Source organism: Populus nigra, chromosome 1 (genome assembly GCF_951802175.1).
Source record: "Populus nigra chromosome 1, ddPopNigr1.1, whole genome shotgun sequence".
NCBI lineage: Eukaryota > Viridiplantae > Streptophyta > Magnoliopsida > Malpighiales > Salicaceae > Populus > Populus nigra.
Window position 1 is genome coordinate 21,069,170 of NC_084852.1, and position 20,776 is coordinate 21,089,945.

Below are 20,776 nucleotides of genomic sequence, written 5' to 3' on the forward strand. Positions count from 1 at the left end.
ACACCCAAAGCTTGCAGCAAACCATCTGGTTATTCCATCCAAAGGCCAAAAGCAAAATCAATCCCTCCAGTTTGCTATAAGGATACGATTATATCAACGCTAATGGAACAGATTAAATCAGCAATATCATTGTGGATGCAGTAGAAGGAGATCAGAGCTGCTTCAGCATGGATGCATCTCAATTCCAAATACTTTCTAGTTTGATTGCTTTGCTGTCGGCACGCTATTTATGTTGTCAAGTCAGCAGTACTCAGCTAAGTGCATGTCCGAAGTTGCCACCCCCTTTTCTCGACTTAAAACAATTAATGTTGTCATTTACTACCAGATAACGTTGTTTTGTGATTGGGGGATTGGGGTGCTGTTGGATAATATGTTGTCTGTGTATATTTATCAGTTCAGCAACAAGTATGTGTCTCGGTGAATACTTGTAGCCTGTATTGTGCTTGATAATAGGCGGTCCTGTGGTTTGTTGCAGTGATCTAATATGACACCTATAGAGATGTACCCACTTGAGCAGAACAGTGGATAGCTGATGCTAAGAACGGTGCTGATAGACTGCATGGCCTGCACGGCATACATCAGGTGGAGATGTATCCACCTGAGTGGGATGGTCCAGCGGTTTAGTTTTCGTCCTCGGGATCCTATCCTCCGCTAGAAAGATTCGGTTGTCACTGTTATGGAGGATAGATTAATTTAAAACTGAGCACCTTTATCTGGGTGTCCTAGCACACCTCAATCATGCTAGAGCTAAATTTTACCTGAAGCAATTATCAACTAAACTATTTAATCTCCTAGAATATCAGCTAGGTTTTAAAAATGAGGGAAGCAATGACAGCGTTTTCAAGAATACATGTGGGCAAATGTCTAAAAAGGGATGAACAATTGGAATCACAAAAAGGCTACCGAGTACTAAAATGAATATTCTGAGTAATTTAAGGAACGCAATTCTTTCCCGCACCATATAAGTCCTCTCTTAGAGGGGCCTAATTATCAATATATATTGTCTTTGGTAAACCGATAAAGGCTAGTCGATATGTCCGAGTGGTTAAGGAGACAGACTCGAAATCTGTTGGGCTTTGCCTGCGCAGGTTCGAATCCTGCTGTCGACGATTTTTCAGCTTTTAATTAATTATTTTTTTTTGTTATCACTCCGGCTAGTGTTTGATATTTGATTGGTTTTTAATTTTTTAATTTAAAAATATTAAAATAATATTTTTATATTTTTTATATTAATAAAAAATACAAAAAAACATCAAAAAAAATTATAAAAAAGTTATATTTTTAAAAAATCACGGTGTGACGAAACACCCTATGTTTTTTAATTTACAAATGACAAATATTATCTTTTATAGATAAATAAATGTTTTTTATTAATTGTTTGAGCCAGCCCTTAACCTTAGAAAACAGCGATATTAAGTGCTTAACAGCTAGATCACTGACTAATTATTGATCTCAATAATTTATTTATTTAATATTGTAATATCTATGGTTACAAGACATTTGTTCAATTTAATACTCAGTTTATTTATTTATTTATAAGAGATAATATGCTATATATTCTTATTATAATTACCACATCTATTTTTTACTGAGGTATACAAATAAAGCATTGTTTTATTTTTTAACTGGATTATAGAAAAAGATATTATTATCGATAATTATATAATTTAATATATAATTATCGAATATAATTACCCACACCAATATTGTTCATCGAGATCATATTATCCTTGCGATTAATTACGTGATATCATAAAGATATCGTGATTACAAATTAACAATATTATTATAGTTAATCATGTATATTTTTTCATGATATTTGAAAACTTTTATAGAGAAAGTGAGTGTTTAGAAACGCGGTGTAAATCATGTTTTTTAAAATTTTAATTTTTTTTAAAAATAATTTTTTTATATTTTTAAATCGTTTTAATATACTATATTAAAAATAATTTTTTAAAAATAAAAATAATTTATTTTAATATATTTTAAAATAAAAAACATTTTAAATCACTATCACCCAAACATAAAAAAAAATATATATATTAACGGTGGAGCCACTCCAATAAAAGTTCAACAGTCCTTTCCCAGCAAGGCAGACCGCTCAAAGGGTACTCTCATATGGACATGGTCCCACCCAAGCCTATCAATACAGAGATTTTCATGTCCCCCAGTGGATTCACATTTGGATCTTACTCTCTCTCTCAAGTCTCTAGCACGAGCCAGAAGAGGTGAAGGCAATTTCGAAGTTGGAAAATGATAGGTGGCGGTGGCTGTGGCTGTGGCTGTGGCTGTGGGCTAATATTCTTTCGGAGGAAGGGTTTCGATACGAAAGTGAGAGGAGAAGAAGACCACCAGGCACCGTTTGTCAGTAAATTTTACCATCCAGATATCATGTCGGCGACCAAAACTACAGATTGTCAAACTATACAGGACCCACCATATTGCGACATATCAAAGAGAGAAAAAACAGTGATGTCCAGGCATTGTTCTTCTCCCTCGGCCCTCTGTTTTTACCAAAACCACCTTGTCTCTCCACTTCTGGGGGCCACCGACTGTTTCTTACTCTCTCTCTACTCTCTAGCCAGTGAAAAACCCTAGCCAATCGATTTCTGAGATTTAAAGAGTTCATGGCAAAAAGAAAAGCAATTCGAACTGGTTGCACTGCTCGGAGCTAAACAATTCAAATAGCCAGGTTGCACTGCTCGCAGCTTATACGTAAGAGTTCCATACTGCTTGCTTCTCCTTTGAGATTTTATAGCATAGAAATACGCCATGGACAACGAGTCTTAATGATCAGTCCTTTCATCTCTTTACTGTATAAAAAATCATATCAAGAGAAGCAATTTTAATTGAAATCATTTAAATATCAGAGTTAATGTGTGTGATATATATGTGGATTGCATTGACTAGTTTTTTTATATTATTAACATGATTAAATCCTATAAATAAATAAATAAATAAACGTATCGTAAATTAATGAAGAGCGCAAAAAAAACAAAAAACAAAAAACATAAGATAATAAATATAAATTCAACAAATCCAAAAAAGAAGAAGAAATAAATATATTAATGGTTAAAAAATTGGGTTTTTTTTTCCTACATTGCATGCGGACTATTTGAGTAATTAAGGATATAACATATACGGTCATCATAATTAAATCTTACCAAAAAGAGATGAAAATACCATCAGGAAAAAGAGCGCATAAAAACATGAAATAATAAATTTGAATTTAACAAATAAAAAAAATATTAACTGTCAATAATTTGTGGGTTGCGATCGAGATCAATAAAATAAAATATTATTAAATTTTCAGCATATATTATTTACTTATTTTTTGACAAACGTTGTATTATTTTCAAAATATTGTTTGTTGTATTTTTAAGAAAATATGATTTTCTAAAACAATAAAAAAATATATATAACACAAGCCCCGCGAAACAACAGTACATCGGCTAGTTAATTGTATAAATTAAATGCATAAATTGTAAAATTACGAGGCTTCAACTTGTGCTTTAAAAATGTCTTTATCATTAAATTATTGGACATTTATATTTGTGATTTTTTTGGTTTTTTGTTTGATTTATCTTGAATACAAGATAATCAAGTTAATTATAATTAATTAACTCGGTTTTTTGTAATATTTCTTTATTTAAATTTAGTGAGCATTTTACCATATTATCTTGTTAGCTGTAAACCTTTAATATATATATTAAAAAAATTCAGTTTTTTTAACTTTAAATTATTATTATTTTTGTATTTTATATAGTTTTGATATGCTAATATAAAAATAAATTTAAAATAATTATATTTTAATATATTTCTACATAAAAAAAACTTAAAAAAAATCTCTACCCACAGTTATTCACCATTGATTTATTTATTTTAAATGCAGGAAACAAGCAGAGAAATTAAACGACACTGTCGTTGTTTTTGTTTACAAACGTAAACTGTTTTTTGTCTGTTCGGTATCTTCGCATTATATTGGTGGTTTGGGATTTTTCATTTTCTACGTTTAGGTTAAAATATTTATTTTATTTTTAATTAATTAGTAGTTGTCACTGTGCATAAGTTTTGAGAGATTAAATAGATTAAATAAAAAATGAGGAGATAAATTAAAAGTTAAAAAAAAAAAGTTACAGTAAAACATTGTCGCTATATATACTTTTTACTAACAGTGAAATGATATTTACGCTCCTACATAGAAAAAAAAAACTTAAGAAATTTGTATTTGGGGGTAATATTGTTTTTTTTTTAATTTATTAGTTATTATAAAATTAATTGGGACAAATTGGTCATGATAATTTTTTAATCAAGAGTAAAATAACTATTTTGTCCTTAAAGAAAAAAAAACAATGTTAAGCATATGTTATCAGCTGGATATGAACTCTTTTGTCTTTCCAGAGTACACATGCACATATGAAATTCTTTATTTTTTTTATTTTTTAAATAGTTAAATTACAAAATTATCCATGAATTAAAAAAAAATAAGGCTGGTTTTAAAGGTGTTTTAGTCTTTTCATTCTATTTTTTTTTCATCTTTTGCATTTGGTTAGGGGTTATTTGATAATTTTAAGTAATTAAATATTATTTTAAAAAAAACTATTGACGTGTTAGTGCGTGACAACTCTCACATTATTTGGGTAGTTCGTGCAAGCCATACAGTTGCCAAAATCTTTTATTTGTAGCGCCAATCATCTTTTTCAAACAATATGGCTTATGATCGTGGCGGAAGTCAATTTGAACTATGATGAATTTTTTTTCTTTCCTCTTTCTTTTCTCTCGCATACCTTTGAAATTCATATCAACCTTTTCAAAAATTAATTGTGTCTTTCAATTTGTAATTTTATCTATTTGGTTCTTATTCTCTTAATCACTATTTATTTTGCTTTTGAAGCTTTTTAAAGTTTAAGTTTTTTTTTATCAATTTCATCATTGGATATTTTATTCCATTTGATTTTTATTTTCACTTGGTCCTCGTAATTTTAATTGCTCTTCTATGTTTTTTATATTTTTCTTGATTATTTTTTTTTAAATTTTTTCTCTTGCTATTTTATTGCATTTGTTTTTTAATTTCAATTCAATTTTGATCCTCCTTTTTTTTATTGTATTTTCTTATCCTTTTCTTAATTTATCTTTTTTTTTTATTTTGTCCCTTGATATTTTATTTCATTTTGTTTTTTATCCAATTTTAGTCCTCATTCTTTCAATTATGTTTTTTTATTTTCTTAATTTATTTTATTTTTCAATTAGCCCCTAATTATTTTCTTTTACTTTGTTTTTATACCATATTTGGTCCATATTGTTTAATTTTTAAATTTTTCTACAGTTAGATATTCTACTTTGTTATTTTTTTTATGATTGTCTTTCTATTGAGTAATCCTTATCTCATGACCTAACCGAATTAAGTTTGACTCTTTTTGTGGGTTGTTTATTAAAAATTAATTTTTTTTTTCAAATTCATCATTTGACATTTGATTATTAGGCCATTGATTTCATTGTTTGTTCTACTTTTTTTTATTAAGTTATCTTGATTTCATATTTCAGGTAATAGGTTAGTCGAGTTAACTCAAGTTAACTCAGATTTTTTTTCCTAGATTTTTTATGAGGTTGATTTTTTTTTTAATTTCATTATTTAGCATTAAATTACTGACCCTTAAGCTTTATGATTTTTTTAGTTTTCTTTCAGTTGGGTTATCAAGAGAGCAAGTTAGTCAAGTTAGTTAGGGTTAGATTGACCTTTCTTTTTCAATGTTTTTTATTTAAATTTGGTTTTTTTCTAGGTCTTTATTTGGAAAAAAATTTTTGATCTTGATCTTATGTCGTGGGTGACAAGTTAGTCGAGTTAAGTCGGGTTGACTTGAGTTTTTTTCCCTTAACCTTTTTTTATGACATTGATTGTTTTTTCAATTTTTACATTTGGCATTAAATTATTGTTCCTTGACCTTTTTCATTTTTAGCTTTTTTTTTTATTAGGCTATCATGAGATAGAGTAAATTAATAAAGTTAATTCGAATTAGTTCGAGTTTTTTTTAATTGAACTTGGATTTTTACTCGGCTTTTCTTTTGAATTTTTTTTTATCTCAATCTCAGATCATGAAACATGGGTTAGTTAAGTGGATATGGTTGATTTAAGTTTTCTTCTTTAATATTATATTTATTTTTTATTTTTTAATATTTGGTTATTAGAACTTGAATTTTTTATTTATTTTTATATAATTATTTTGATCTCATATCTAAATCGTGTATTGGTAAAATTAACTTGAAATTACTAGAATTATCGCCATCCGGCCACATTTCTAATTTTATCTTCGAGAATGAGATTTCACCAAATAACAGATAATAACTTGAGCTAACAGCCAGTCGCCTGCTTGAGCTTGGGCCACATTTTAATTTTTTTATGTCTCCATTTCTTTTATTTTCTATTATAAATTCCTAATTGGAACATGCAAGTTCCAAATTATTATTATAATTTGAATTCAATTATAAGTTGAATCCAAGTTATTATAGATCTGACAATTTATTAAATGCAGTTAGATCTATAATCTTAGCAGTAAATTTTAATTTCTTTTTAAAAACATGATTGCAAACATTATTTTTTATATAAAAAGGTGGACACCAAGCCTAATTGCAACACTACTTGGAAAGAGCACGTTGGTGCCACGATGGGCCAGTTCGAAAATGGTCGATTCCTCGTTTTGGATTGTCCAGCTATCTATTTCCGACCAAATTTCCAAGGTGGATCCAGCACACCACTCAATCGATGCCTTCGTTGCTCGATATATTTCTCTCAGCATCCCATCATGTCATTTGCACTCTATATATATGGAACTAGACAGGCTTTAAACTAGAACGGAAATTGTAAGTGTTGTTTTTAAACAGTCTCTGTGGCTGTATCACAGACATTGCTAAAAAAGCAATCCCAATCTCACCATATGACCATCGCGTTTATGATCATCTATCATGTTAGAAGGGCAGGAAAGATGGTCTGGACCCTTGGAAAATTGGGCTCCGAACATCCACACGTCTGACCTGTATATTACTCTCAAAACCAAAATAAACCACAACTGTAAATACATGGTGCATCGCCTCACTTAAGGGCGACTGCTTTGTCCATTATTTTTGTGCCTCAGAGTAGAGGGCATGTGGTGCCTCCTTTGGTTGCAAATATTAAGTAATAATATATTCCTCACAGCAATGCATACGTCAATATTAAGACTGGCTGTGGTGTGAGTCAAGACTAGTCGATATAAGGTGTTTTAGGCTTTTAGCCTTAGCAAATCCACCCCCACCCAAGCCCGCACCTCCCCTGCTCCTCTATTACTCCTTAAATGAGGTACTCCTTTGGAAGATACATTTTCTATACGAGGAGAACGGCATTGATGAATTACACTTTCTTTGAACTTTGTCCCCGGGAATCCACAGCAGCGATGAAATATACAGAGTACTGTCCTATTTTTTTTATTTTTTTTGCAGTTATATATCTTCGCAGGAATAATGGATCCAACTAGAAGAAGAAGCGATGTGTTAAAGCAGGGACAGATCTATCTTTTGACTTCTTAAGGACTCGATTCGGTTGAAGTTACAGAGCAACAGAAAGAAAAAATAAAGTATTGTAATCAAAATGATTTGATTCTACAAAAAAGACAGAAAGAGGAGGAGGAAAAGTTCTGCTGCTATATAAAAAACGATGAGGAATATATTAAGATTTAAAAGCAATGGTAATAGTAACAATAAAAGAAAATGAAAACCAGGAAAGGAAGAATAATACAGAAAAAAACACTATATTATACTAGATTTCCAAATTATTTAAGAATTTGAGAACATCAAGAGTAGAGAAATACGTGTTGCATCATTTTATCGGATAGGGGAAGAAATGGGGTTTGTTTGCGGGTCCGTGGTAATAATTAACAAAATATATAGAATACCATATGGTATATATAGTAAGATATGCATTAATTAATGATATAACAATGGAATGGTGGAAACTAAAGGTTGGCTCCTGGTCATTTTCACACTGAGTTAGTGGTTACCAAAATAAAATAAGAGCAGTAATCACAAGGACTATTCTTATTCCATTTCATTGATAAATGCTTGTAGCTTTAGCCTATTATCTCTCTGTTTTTTTTTTGGTGTAGCTGTGGTTATCATTGGAAAGAGATGTTGTTTACATCGGGATCCGGAGAAGGATAGAAACGAGTACTCCCTTAAAAGCCCGGAACCAGAGACCTTTAAAATCTGTGGAAAAAAATCTAAGATCAAGATGGATAGCTAGATAGCATAGTGAAGAAAGCACCTGAAACTGTAAGTGCAAAATGGGGTGTAAATTAGTAGTGCACGTGCGCATCACCATAGAAACATTACCCCATGGTGGGGAGCCCGAGCCGGGACCATGAAGCCACAGTGGTTGCTAGGGAATTAAAAGATTGGGTAAAAACTGATGTTGTCCTTCTTGCCAACATGCCCACAACCTCCCGAAATTCGAGTAGTTTGATGCTAGCTAGAAACAAATCACAAAAAACAGTGCAGCTATACAAAACAAAGAAAATAAGATAGGAACAAAGAATCTATACCAGGTAATTATATTAATATTAACCAATAGCAATCAGTAGAGTAATCAAATTGTTTAAGCAGACTAGTTTAATTAAGATATAATGGTCAATCTTATCACAAGTGGGGAAGGAGGGAGAGATAATTATGATCTTAATCAGCAATAAGATACCATGGAATTCTTTCTCTTGCATTTTCTTCCTCGCAATAAATTTCTAATTATTAACAGGTCAAAACAAGAAAGAACCTCGAACTGAAATAGAAACTGAAACTGAATAACGCGGTCGTAATTAAGACATATTGGTCTGTTTCCTAGAGAGTAGATAGCCCAAGTGAGTTAGACTAGCTAGCTAGGTAGGTACTTTGGTTCCAGAAAAACAAGGGTTTTAGGCCTCTTCATTCTTGCTGAACGCAACCTTTATTTCTTTCTTCAAATATGGCCAAGAAGGAGAATAGAAACATGGTCACACTAAGGATTTATAATTCTCAACCAACCTCATTCTCTATGTTGTAGCAAATTTTCAAATAATTGAATTATTGATCAGTCACTATAATAATCTCACAAGTAAATACTACAATGCTGAGATAGTTTAGTACTAGCTATATATAGCTACCATTGAAGAAGCAGCATAGGAAGAAGAACCGATTTTTTTAAACTAGATTTCTAGCTATATTTTGCTCAATGGCTCGACAGTCGACCCGTTTATAAAATCGTCAGAGATCATAAATATCTCTTAATAATCACAATTAAGATAGGACATTGAAATTAGAAGAGAAAAAAAAATTACACTAGCTATACGGTAGTTGTAGCAGCGGCCGCAGCAGCACTTGTAGCGGCGGCACTACTATCACCACCACCACCACTTCCTTCTCCACCGCCACTATTAGAGCCACCAGCAGCTGCCTCCACCGACACACTCGCTACGGCAACAGCAACATTAGGCCTTTTTCGCTTCTTCTTCTCATAAGGAATCCCTCTGGCTTTAGCTTGACCTTCTCGAACTTCCCTCAAATAAATCCTAACAGCTCTAGCCCCAAAAGGGTTTGATTCTGGCAGTCCACCGTTTTCTTCATAAGCAGCTCTAAGCCGTCCGATTAGCGCATCAAGACTACCCCAAGCCTGCTTTAGTGGACAAGAACAAGGTGCTGGCGGGTTCGGGTGCCCAAAATAAGGACAACCCGTTATGTGGACTTTAGTCTTACCAAATTGATCCAAGTATTTCAAGAACTCAATCACATGTGCACCACTGCAACGAGCTAGGGTTAAAGGTGGCTTGTGGTTCTTTAAGTACTGTAAGAAAGTGTTCCAGTCTCTCCTCTTCTGTGACTCGTATCTACTTGGTGGTGCTGGCGGTGATGATCCCTCCGGTTGCTGTTGTGGCTGCGATGCTGAAGACGATCCTGCTGTTGCTGCTGATGGACAAGGTTCTCCACTATTCGGGTCGGGTGCAGTGGCTCCTCCAGATGTCGAGTCCATGAGAGTGATAATTGGTAGTATTTTTGCCAATTATTTGACCGAGTAATCAGAAGGGTTCTTACCTTGAAAACTTCCTACGGCCGGCACGGTTTTTTATTGGGCTGATAAGAGTGTAGTAACGATAGTAGTACAAGTTGGTGTTACGTTTCTTGTCAAAAAGAGAGGGCGGTGCTGAGTTATTGTTATTGTATGAGTTAGTGAATATCTTTTCACGGGAAATAGATTGCGTGCTGAGTTTCTTTATTCGTGAGAATGAGAGGGTTTTCAGGAGGAAGAAGGGAGAGAGAAGAGAGAGAGTTTGTGTTTGTGTTTGTGTTTGATGATGGGACGTAAAAAGAGATGAACAAATGAATGAGACTCTTCTTACTTGGGGAGATATAGAGCAGAAATAGATAGAGAGAGAGAATAAAAATAAAAATAAGTTAAAAAAAGAAAGAAAGGAAATACTGTACGAGAAAAATAAAAAAGAGAATAAATAAGTATGGAGAGAGTTATGGAGCTATGGTGGTGGTCTTTTGAGGATTTTATTCACAATTTCACATGGTGGCCCCAATAGACAAGACATGTTTACTATTCGCCACGGCGGCCCCGCCACCCTCCCTCCCTCCCTCCTTCCTCTCTCTCTCTCTCTCTCTCTCTCTCTCTCTACTAGCAGTATTTCAATTCTTTTAAACTAAATATATACCACGACTCACGTGCTAATCAGGTGCGTGGAGCTTACATGTACACCGACGGACCCACAAAGCAACGTGACTGAAGGGGACTAAACTAGAAGAGAGAGCGTGGTGGCCACTGTAGCTGTAAGGAGCGTTGATTAGGTTGTTGTAAGGTAGTGGTGGATCGGATGGGGCAATTAATGAGGTCTCATGAAGGTCAGGCGAATATTTGTGGAGGCCAAGGCAGTTTTATAGCACTGGTCACGGTGGAATGTAGACGACTGCTGCATTGGATTTTGTATACTGTTTTGTTTCCTCCACCTCAAAATGGAATTCTTGCTTCGATATCCAGAAATTCTTGTCATTAATTAATGATTAATTTACCCTGTCAATATATTGAATAGTGGGCTATTCACTGATTATGATAAAAGTGAGTGTTAATAACCCTCCTAGAATACTGTCTGTGTCTTCCCTTTCTCGCATCCCAACAGAATTACCAGGATTTTAAAACATATATATATATATATATATATATATAGATAGAATACTCTAAAACGCGTGCCATTTTCACTGTAGCAGGTTTTTTTTTTTTTTTGCTTTTGTTTCTTCTGACTTTTTTTTTTCTCTCTTTTTTTTTTTGCCTATAGGTTTTTGTTTTTGTTTTTGCTTTTTTCTTTGTGTTTTTTTTTTAATGAATTTTTTTTGTTTAATTTAGTTTGCTAATGTGAAATTTTTATTTATTTAGTTATCATATTTTTATTTTATGGATCTCGGGTTTGACGAGTTAACCTTAATTTTTTTTTGTTTTTTTCCTTTTTAATCAATTTTTTTCGTTTGACCCATCAATTTTTTTTTCTATTTAGTTATCAAACTTTCATGATGCGAATCTCAGGTTTGATGGGTTAACCTGATTTGACGGGTTAACTCAGTTGATTCAGATTTTTTTTCTTTTTCCTCATTGGTAATATGCTTATGTCTTTTGTTTGTTTTTGTTTTTTTTTAATTAATTTTTTTCGTTTGGTTTAGGTTGTTAATGTTCACTTTTTTTCTATTTCTTTTAATGAATTTTTTTTTGTTTAATTTAGTTTGTTAATGTGAAAAAAAAATCTATTTAGTTATCATACTTTCTTGATATCAATCTCGGGTTTGACAGGTTAACCTGGTTTAACGAGTTAACCTAATTTTTATTTTGTTTTTTTCTTTTTTAATCAATTTTTTTTTCTATGTAGTTATCAAACTTTCATGACGTGAACCCCAAGTTTGACGGGTTAACTCAATTGATTCAGATTTTTTTTTCCTCATTAGTGACAGACTTATGTCTTTTGTTTGTTTTTGTTTTTTTATTATTTTTAGTTAATTTTTTTCGTTTAGTTTAGGTTGTTAATGTTCATTTTTTTTTATTTAGTTATCAGACTTTTATGACACGAATCCCAGGTTTGACAGGTAACCTGGTTTGACGGGTTAGCCCGATTAATTATGGGTTAACCCGTCAATTTTTTTTTCTATTTAGTTATCAAACTTTCACGACACGAATCCAAGATTTGACGGGTTAACCCAGTTAATTCAGATTTTTTTCTTTTTCTTTATTAGTTTTTTTCTTTCTATTGGTTTTTTATTTTTTAATTAATTTATTTAATTATCATACTTTTATGACATGATCTTGCAGCCAGATCCACATCCAAGGCTATTGGGTCTGGTATTAGAGCGAGACCTGCTAGGTCATGCAAGTTTAATATTATTATTATTATTATAAATATTACTTTTGGGTCAGGCGTTATAACCAAACCCAAGATTCTTGGATATAGCTTTATAGAAAGACCTAACACTTTTATATTTTAGTTTTTTTTATACAAAAAAAATTAACCCGGGACATCGTGCGGGTTATGTGACTAGTATATATATAAAGCGTGTTCTTCTAAATCCATGTTGACGGCATTTCAAGTGATCGCTTTTATTACACGTACGGTGACGTTTATTTCAAAATTGAGGAATGGAAGTATTAATTTTAGTAATTTTATTAATATAGCTTAATATAAATTGTTGTTTAAATTTTTTTCACTTGAAAATATATTAAAATAATATATATTTTTATTTTTTAAAATCAATTTTTAATATCAATATAATATCAAAATGAAGAAACATAAAAAAAAATTAATTTAAAAAAAAATCTAAATTTAATGAAATTTTTTTAGACCATAACCCCCAAACAAGACATTATATTGTAATTGATATTTATTAATATTATACTCAACAAACTCAAGCTCCTCATAAAAAAAAAAAAAAACAACATCCAGCTACATTTCACTGGATTTTAATGGAGTTTAACATGAATGTAACGCAGTCATATAATATTTCCCAACAAGATTAACATAAATACGGTTCAATTTATAAAACAGTGGCAGTTATGAGATATATTTGCCATAGCATTTTTTTTAAATACAAATATTGGGAAATTAATGCTATTAAATATCAATTTTGCTGTACCGGAAAGAGTTATAAACTATACACTCCAGTTATGAGAGTGCTCAATTAATTTGACTAATCATCCTCGATCGATACTCTTTGAATTTACTCAAGATGAACCCCTTTTTCTTTCAACTGTTGATGGAAAAGAAAAGGGAATGCGGTTAAAAAATATGCCATACCTTCGAACTCTATATATCTTGATAATTTCTCGTACAATGACATTTTTAATGATATAATTCTCAACTTTTTCTTTCTATTTCATCAACTAAACCATGTAAAAGTATGTGATTAGTATGATCTAATAGGTGATTTAGTGGTAAGAGTTTGTGATTAAAAAGTTTCTTTTCCTGTGATCTCAAGTTCAAGCTTTGTGGTTGCTAATATAACAGTTACTGGAGGTTTACACGGTTGTTAACTTCAAGGCTCGTGAAATTAGTCGAGATGCGCGAAAGTTAGCTCAAACACCCACGTTAATAAAAAAAATATGTGATTGGTCGAAATCTAATTTGATTTAAAAAAAAAACAGTGTGGCTCTAGCATTATTTTTTTAAAAAATTAAAATAATAATATATTAAAATAATGTTAATTAACCATCAAATCTGAACCTAGGATACCCGTACATCTCATGTGTTGAATTTGAAACTGTCATGTTGAGAGTTCTGAATGTTGAATTTTCACTTGAAAACATCGGATTCTGTGTCTTTCGAAACTTCTTCAGCTAGTTTATTAATTTTCTTGCCTCTTGAATTTTCTCGACATGATTGCACAAATTGTTTCATGACGTACGTGGGTGAACTTTTTTGCACGAGTTTCTATTTGTTTACGGCGTTTCAAAATGATTTTTAAATCAAAAGGTGTTATTTTTTTTAATTGCATTGTAGATTCCGGGTAAATCTAACTATCTAGACCGTAGATTTTTATTTTTTTATTTTTTTTCTGACTTGTAGCAAGAAAGATTCGGAGATGAAAAACCGATGGGCAATCCGATACTTAAAAAATGAATTAGAATTTCTAGAAAAATAAACTATAAAAACGGGTCCGCGTGTGAATATATCATTGGTGATGATGTTCTTTTTCTTTAACATGCTAGTCCAGTGGTCCTGCCTTTCTCTTACTTGCTCTCCTAACATCTCCCTTGTATCAAGGACATATTCTTTTACAAATGCTGAGGTAAATTAATTACGTTTTTTTTCCTTTGTCGGAAGGAAAATGCTCAAATTCAAGATTTCTCCAGGATCAGCCATTGATTCACAAGGCTCCCGAGCTGCACAAATTAGTTGTTGAATGCCATACATATCGTGTTTCGAGGGATCATTTCAAGTTCATAACTCTGAAAAATAACGTCTTCGGTTTCAGAAACTCTGAAAAATAACGTATTCTAGAACCCAAAGGGATTTATTATCTCCTAATAATCTCCGCCACGGCTAACCATCTAAATATAGAAAACCATCTGTCCCTAACCTTCTAGCTACAACCTACAATCTACATGGTCTAAATTGATAAAAAAATATCCCACATTTCTCATTCGTGAGCGTCACGGTGAAGTTAGCTAGGGGAAGAGGGAGCCAATGTATTTGCGTGGGGATCTTGCCATGCGTGCTTGACACACACTCTCTCTCCTCTCCTGTATATATTTTTGCCATAAAACATCCTCTCAGTTATAAGACCAGCATCCTGTTGTTTTCCTACGAGTTTTGCGTCTGAGTTGTGTGGATTCGGAAACTGACTAGGCAGAGTACTGGGGGGTCCAAGAATTTGAGAATTTATAGCCTATAAAGCAATTACACATATTTAGCCAGAGACCTTGTGTGCACGACTATGCATGCCCCTGGCCCTGGCATCAGTTTTACAGCCTCGATTGCTTAGAGAGGAAAATGCAAGCCAGATCGGTCCTTGTACATTACGTATCATGGTTCTTATGCTTCCGCGATATGTCAAAAAATAGTATAGCTAGTACGTTCCACAGGCAGTATTTTTTTAATATATAAATGAATAATAACTGAATCTCAAGGACTATATTATTTTCAATAAAAGAAAAAGGATGTTTAAAATGTGTAATCGGGCCCAAACCCAACAAACTCCAAGTCTAAAAAAGATGACCAAAATCCAGAGGGCCTCGTTAAATCTTTTTTTTTTTTTTTGTCCTAAATGAAGGGCCTAATTAAACTCAAAATAAAGAGACAATAACAACGAAAATAATGATCTTCTGGGAAGCATATGTCGTTGTAGCGTTCTTGTAGCTTAGCTACAGAGTTCGATCATTTTACATCAAGGACATAGGAGTGTGCGTGAGAGTAGGCAGATCACCGAAAACCAAAAGGGGAGAAAAGAGCATTTTCTACACCCATCATGTGGCTTAAAACCATCCAGAACGCCAGATGATCAAAGCATTCCCCACGAATCCGAAGGCATTTCACGATCGATATCAGTGGGAGATAATTTGACTGAAGACTGCTTAGGATTCTGAATAATGTTTCACAAGTTGGGCTTATTGGTTATTATAATATGATTCTGAGGTACGAATCCATTTTCAATCAACTTGATTCAAGGCGTCCACAGGTGGCTCCGTGCATGATTCCCGTGATACATTGTCGAGAATGAAATTGCTCATAATTCCTTGCTCTCCGTGATTATATTCCATTTTTTGGTCTGGTAGTAATATCCATGTGTTCGTCTTCTGTTTTTGTTTTATGTGGGTAGGATTAGCTCACATGATGGAGCAGATATATATATATATATATATATATATATATATGGAGGAGATGTGTGTGTGAATGAAGGATATGACTTCTTTAATTTATTTATTTTTTGCATTTTCTCTCTTTTCTTTCTTTCATTTTCATCATTTTTTTCTCAATTATCCTTTAATGTTTGCTTGATTTTGAATTTATCTTCCTGAATTGTTTTAATTTACTTTCTATAAAGTTATTACGGTCTCAAATAAATATTTTGATATTTTATATCTATTTGATTTTAAAAATATCTATTTTGTTATTGTATAGTACTAGAGTAAAAAATAGTTTTTTAAAAATAAATTAAACATTATGAAGTTTATCACCTGAATCATAAATTTAACAGGTTAAGTTGTGAAAACTGGATCAATTTAATATGTCAACGTCTCAATATTAAAAAAAAACCATATTGAGTGGGTTTTTTAAAGTCAAACCATGTTTTTTTTACTGAGTGCTCAAGTTATTTTTGGATTTATTAAGTCAACCGGGTCATATTAGAGTAACTTTTACCTATTTAATTTTAAACCTAAATTAAACAAAAGAGATAGATAAAAAAAATTTCAAAATTATCCTACTAAGCAAGGTTTAATAAATAATGTTAAATACTTTTTTATTATTTAAATAATTTTTTTTGTTTGAGTCTCAACATAGCGCTGCCATGTAAACTAACATAATTATAGAAAAATATTCATGATTCTTTCAAAAATAAATAGTGTAACAGAGCACCCTCAACGCTATATATGTAGCTCTAAGTTCATGTAACCTTTTGTCATTTCTATGGATGTTTAAAAAACTGAGTATATGTAATATTTATATTAATTGGCCTGACTTACCTTACCTGACCTGTTGAATTTAATTAATATAAATATTATAAATAATATGTAAAAAAACCAAATAAATTGATATTATAAATAAAATACAAGTTGAGATTTTTTAAAATTATTTAACCCACGTAACCTATTTAGTTAGTGAATAACCCCAATATTCAATATAAATATTTCTTTGTCATTCTATCTTTTTATTATTTTTATATATATCATTTTTTATATATATTTAGCGCTAACTATACTTACACTGGATTTATGTAAAAATGTTCTTGAGAGATTTGTCTCCTATCAATAATAATTTGTATCTTGATAGTGCTGAAAAGTCATAACTTTTGTATATTATCTATAATCTAAACCATTTGAAAAATCATATTGTGCAAGAACACAATGTTTTCCCCATTTTTCCTTTTATATATAATCTAAAACATATGGGGTGAATACTGTGTAACTGTACTGTTTACCCCTTCACATTTTACCGTAGATAATACTGGTTATTATTTTTTTAAAAAAAAGTTTTGCTATAAATTTAAGGGGAAAATATATAAAGTGAACACTATGCAGCCCACAAGTTTTATTGTGGATAACACTGTTTATTTTTTTTAAAATATTTTCTCTTTTTGTTTCTATATTTTTTAAATTAATCTTAATCTTATTTTTATTTATATTTAGATTAATATGCCTTTTCTCTTTTATGTTATTTAGAAAGTCTATTTGAAATGATGATTATTTTTTAATTATACATTTAATTTTTGAGGAGATTTTTATGATTAATCTATATTTTTTTAATCTTTTGTATAGATAAACTTTATTTTTGAAAATAAAAATAAATTTATTTTCAAATAATATTTCCAATATAAGCAGTCTTACATATTATTTTTTTTCTTTTATTTTATTCAATCAATTTAATATGTGTATCTATTTTTATTATCGTTTGATTGAATAAAAAATATTTTAATTAAAAAATTTAACAAAAATAACCGCGTGAATGTCAAGTCATGCAAAATGAAATATTTTAATTTATACTTATCTCTCGATTTTTCTAATTTTTATTTTTAATAATTGTTTATGGTTTTTTTTCATTTATTAATACACATAGTTCTCAATTTATTTGATTGTATATATATTTTTATTTTCATTTTTTTTTAAATATAAAAATTATTAAAAAAATCTATATATAATTTTTTTTTGTTAAGAAAAAAATATGTCTGACTTGCGATACATGTATCTAGTAGATGTTTATTACATGTGATATTTGTTTTTGATAGGTGGCAACCAACAAGTCTTGACTGACCGCTGCTAGAGGACGTTTCATGATCAGAAAAAAGGGATTTAGATGGTAGAGTAAATTTTTATTTTTATGGTTGAAGTTGAGGTTTGTGTATAGAATTTTTTTAAAAAAAACTAGAAAAAATAAGAAAAATTAAATTTTATAATTAAATTTTATACATAACTAAAATTGTATCCAACCCCAACATCAATTTTAACCACAAAAACATACATTGTATTGTCATTTAATTGTCACTATCTTGTCTTATTGGAGGGTCAAAAAGTAGTAAAAACATTTTTTCATTTAATGGCAACAATGTCATTTTACTATACAATTAAAAACTAAAATAATTATCTTGTCCTGGATCAATTTTAAAATGCCAAAATAATCCTATTAATTGCAAAAATAATTCTACCCTTAACCATTATCCTGTCAATATTTTTCTTTTAAAGCACAATATAATAAAAATAATATTCCCATCCAAAATACTTTGTATCCAGAGGAACAATGTTTTTACCATCCCTTCAGTGTTTACCCTATTGCAAAGTTAAATTTCAGTTTCTCTTCTTTTACTCCAAGTCGCTATTTAAAAATATAAAATTTATTTAATGTCATGTTTTTATATATATTTAATTTTAAAACTGTGATAAATATAAACTATATTATTTTACCCAAAAACATTTACAACTATATTATTTCACTAAAAAATTAAATTTTCTATGCTAGCAAAAAAAAAAAAAAAGCCAATGTTTCGAAGGCAAGATAACTCTTTTAACTTTTATTTTTCTCAAAATAATAGTGAACTTTTGAGGAAAAAGTAAATAGATGGCGACAGGTTACACGTTACACTGCTGTTAGAATCTGAGTCCACCATGCAGAGTTAAGTTGTCATTACTCTGGAGGAATCCCCTTCTCCGGCTTGGCTGGCAGTGGGATTCCCGGTGTCAGTGGCGAGCAAGAATTAATGCGAGAGTGAGAGAGGAAAGGGTCAGCAAATTTGATTGTTTGAGCGACACCAACGGGAATACGTACGTACGAGGGCGGATTCTTTTCTTTCTAGCCTACTCCACACGTAAGGGATCTGTTTTTATGACAACTGGACATGATGTATTTTTGGATGCCTCAGATTAGGAGTGCGTGTCGAGCGATTTTGTTTTCCGTACGTGATATTATTTATTTTATAATGAGATTATGATATCTTTTTATTATTAGCCTATATATACACCTATATATCCCATATTGATTCTTTACTAGATGATGCTAGTGTATCATTAATACATTAATGAGATATACATTTGAAATTTGTTACCGGCAACCCCCCTCCCTTTGCTCGCTCATATGTTTTTAATTAATTTTATAATTTTGGTGATGGTTAAAAACAAAACATAAAAAAATTCAAGTGTAATTGAAATAAACCCATAAAATATATCTAATTAATTAAAAAAAATAATCACTATAACAATAATTAAAAAAAATAGTAACACTAGTGGATCCGAAAAAAAAGTAAATATAACAGAATTATATAAAATAAACCTCATCAATTTCTGTAAAGTGGAGAGTTTTACCTGGCAGCTTTGCTTTAGCCTTGCTGCGTTACTTTATATTATTATACTTTTAGTTTATGGTTGCAGAGGGCTACAAAGCCTTTTCTTTTCCACTTTCACGTAAGCAATCAGTGCATATGAAACTTGTAAAGTGGAGAGTTTTAATAGCTAAGGAAATAATAATTTATTATTAGAAGGGCCTATCTTTTTAAAAGATTACACTGGCCATGAATTTAAATACTATATGTATATTGTTTTGCAGGGGCCGGCCCCCTTTAATTTAACCACGACTTGAAATTACTAAATTATTTTATATAATTAAAATTATTAAGTTATTTTATATATTAAATTAATATTATGTTTTAATCCTGCTACGAGTTGTTCTAATTAAATATAATAAACAAGCAAATATCAAGTATAACAAAAATTATATAAAGGTATTTGAGTAATCAAAAGAGGATTCATCACCTCAGGAAAATTGAAGAATAATATTCTATATGTTCTCAAATAGTATTGATTGTAAGTCCTTGAACAAGGTAAAATGAGATCTGAAAAATTTTTAAATTTTATACAAAGAATCAATTACTATGGTATAGAGAACAAACATGATTTGACAAAGTAAATACATTTCATGCTATGATGTCTAAATTAAGATATTATTGATGAAGGGATAATAATTACACCGAGAAACTAGTCACTGAAATATTAAGTTAAATTACTTATGACTTTTCTAATATTTAGAGAATCATGATAGGTTGATAGACATTGTATTTGATCTTCAACTACAAATCAGTCAATTGTTAAATTGATAATAAATTAATTTATCTAATAGTATTTTATTTAGAACTGTGATTTATATTTAGACCAACTTATTTGAAAACTTTGGGTCATACACATAAGAATCATTGGTTATAAATTAAAACGAGATGATTAATCAAATGTGATTTGATTGTAAATAAGTTTTAAAAATTGAGAATTAGAGTGTAATTTATACAGTATAATCTTAGACCTAGAAAAATCGAGGAGAAACTTGATTGAATAAATTTTTAAAATTATCCTTAAATAATATATGTGATATTATTCATGGAGCAAATTGATATTTTTTAGTTATAATTTTTTCAGATTTTTCTATAAATAAAATGTAATGCTTATGCCTTTTATTTTTTGGCAACATACAAAAACTAAATAAGTTACATATAACACTAGAAAAACACAAGAAAAAGTTAGCACTTAAAAACAATATCAATCCCTCTCTCCTTA

General features: G+C 30.7%; 1 protein-coding gene and 1 non-coding gene across 2 annotated transcripts; one reads left to right on the forward strand and one right to left on the reverse strand.

Annotated features, from left to right (window-relative positions):
• The first annotated feature begins 1,027 nt into the window (after positions 1–1,027).
• TRNAS-CGA (transfer RNA serine (anticodon CGA)) lies at positions 1,028–1,109 on the forward strand. Its single transcript has one exon. It is a non-coding gene; the product is annotated as a tRNA-Ser (tRNA).
• Positions 1,110–9,220: 8,111 nt separating this feature from the next.
• On the reverse strand, positions 9,221–10,477 carry LOC133703148 (protein LIGHT-DEPENDENT SHORT HYPOCOTYLS 5-like). The gene has a single exon (XM_062127592.1). It carries the CDS (start codon positions 10,022–10,024, stop codon positions 9,341–9,343), a length of 684 nt encoding a protein of 227 aa, XP_061983576.1. The 5' UTR covers positions 10,025–10,477; the 3' UTR covers positions 9,221–9,340.
• Positions 10,478–20,776: the final 10,299 nt, after the last annotated feature.

What these genes read in the sequence shown, in the direction of transcription:
- LOC133703148 (XM_062127592.1), bottom strand. Translation starts at nt 10,024, where the DNA reads ATGGACTCGACATCTGGAGGAGCCACTGCACCCGACCCGAATAGTGGA.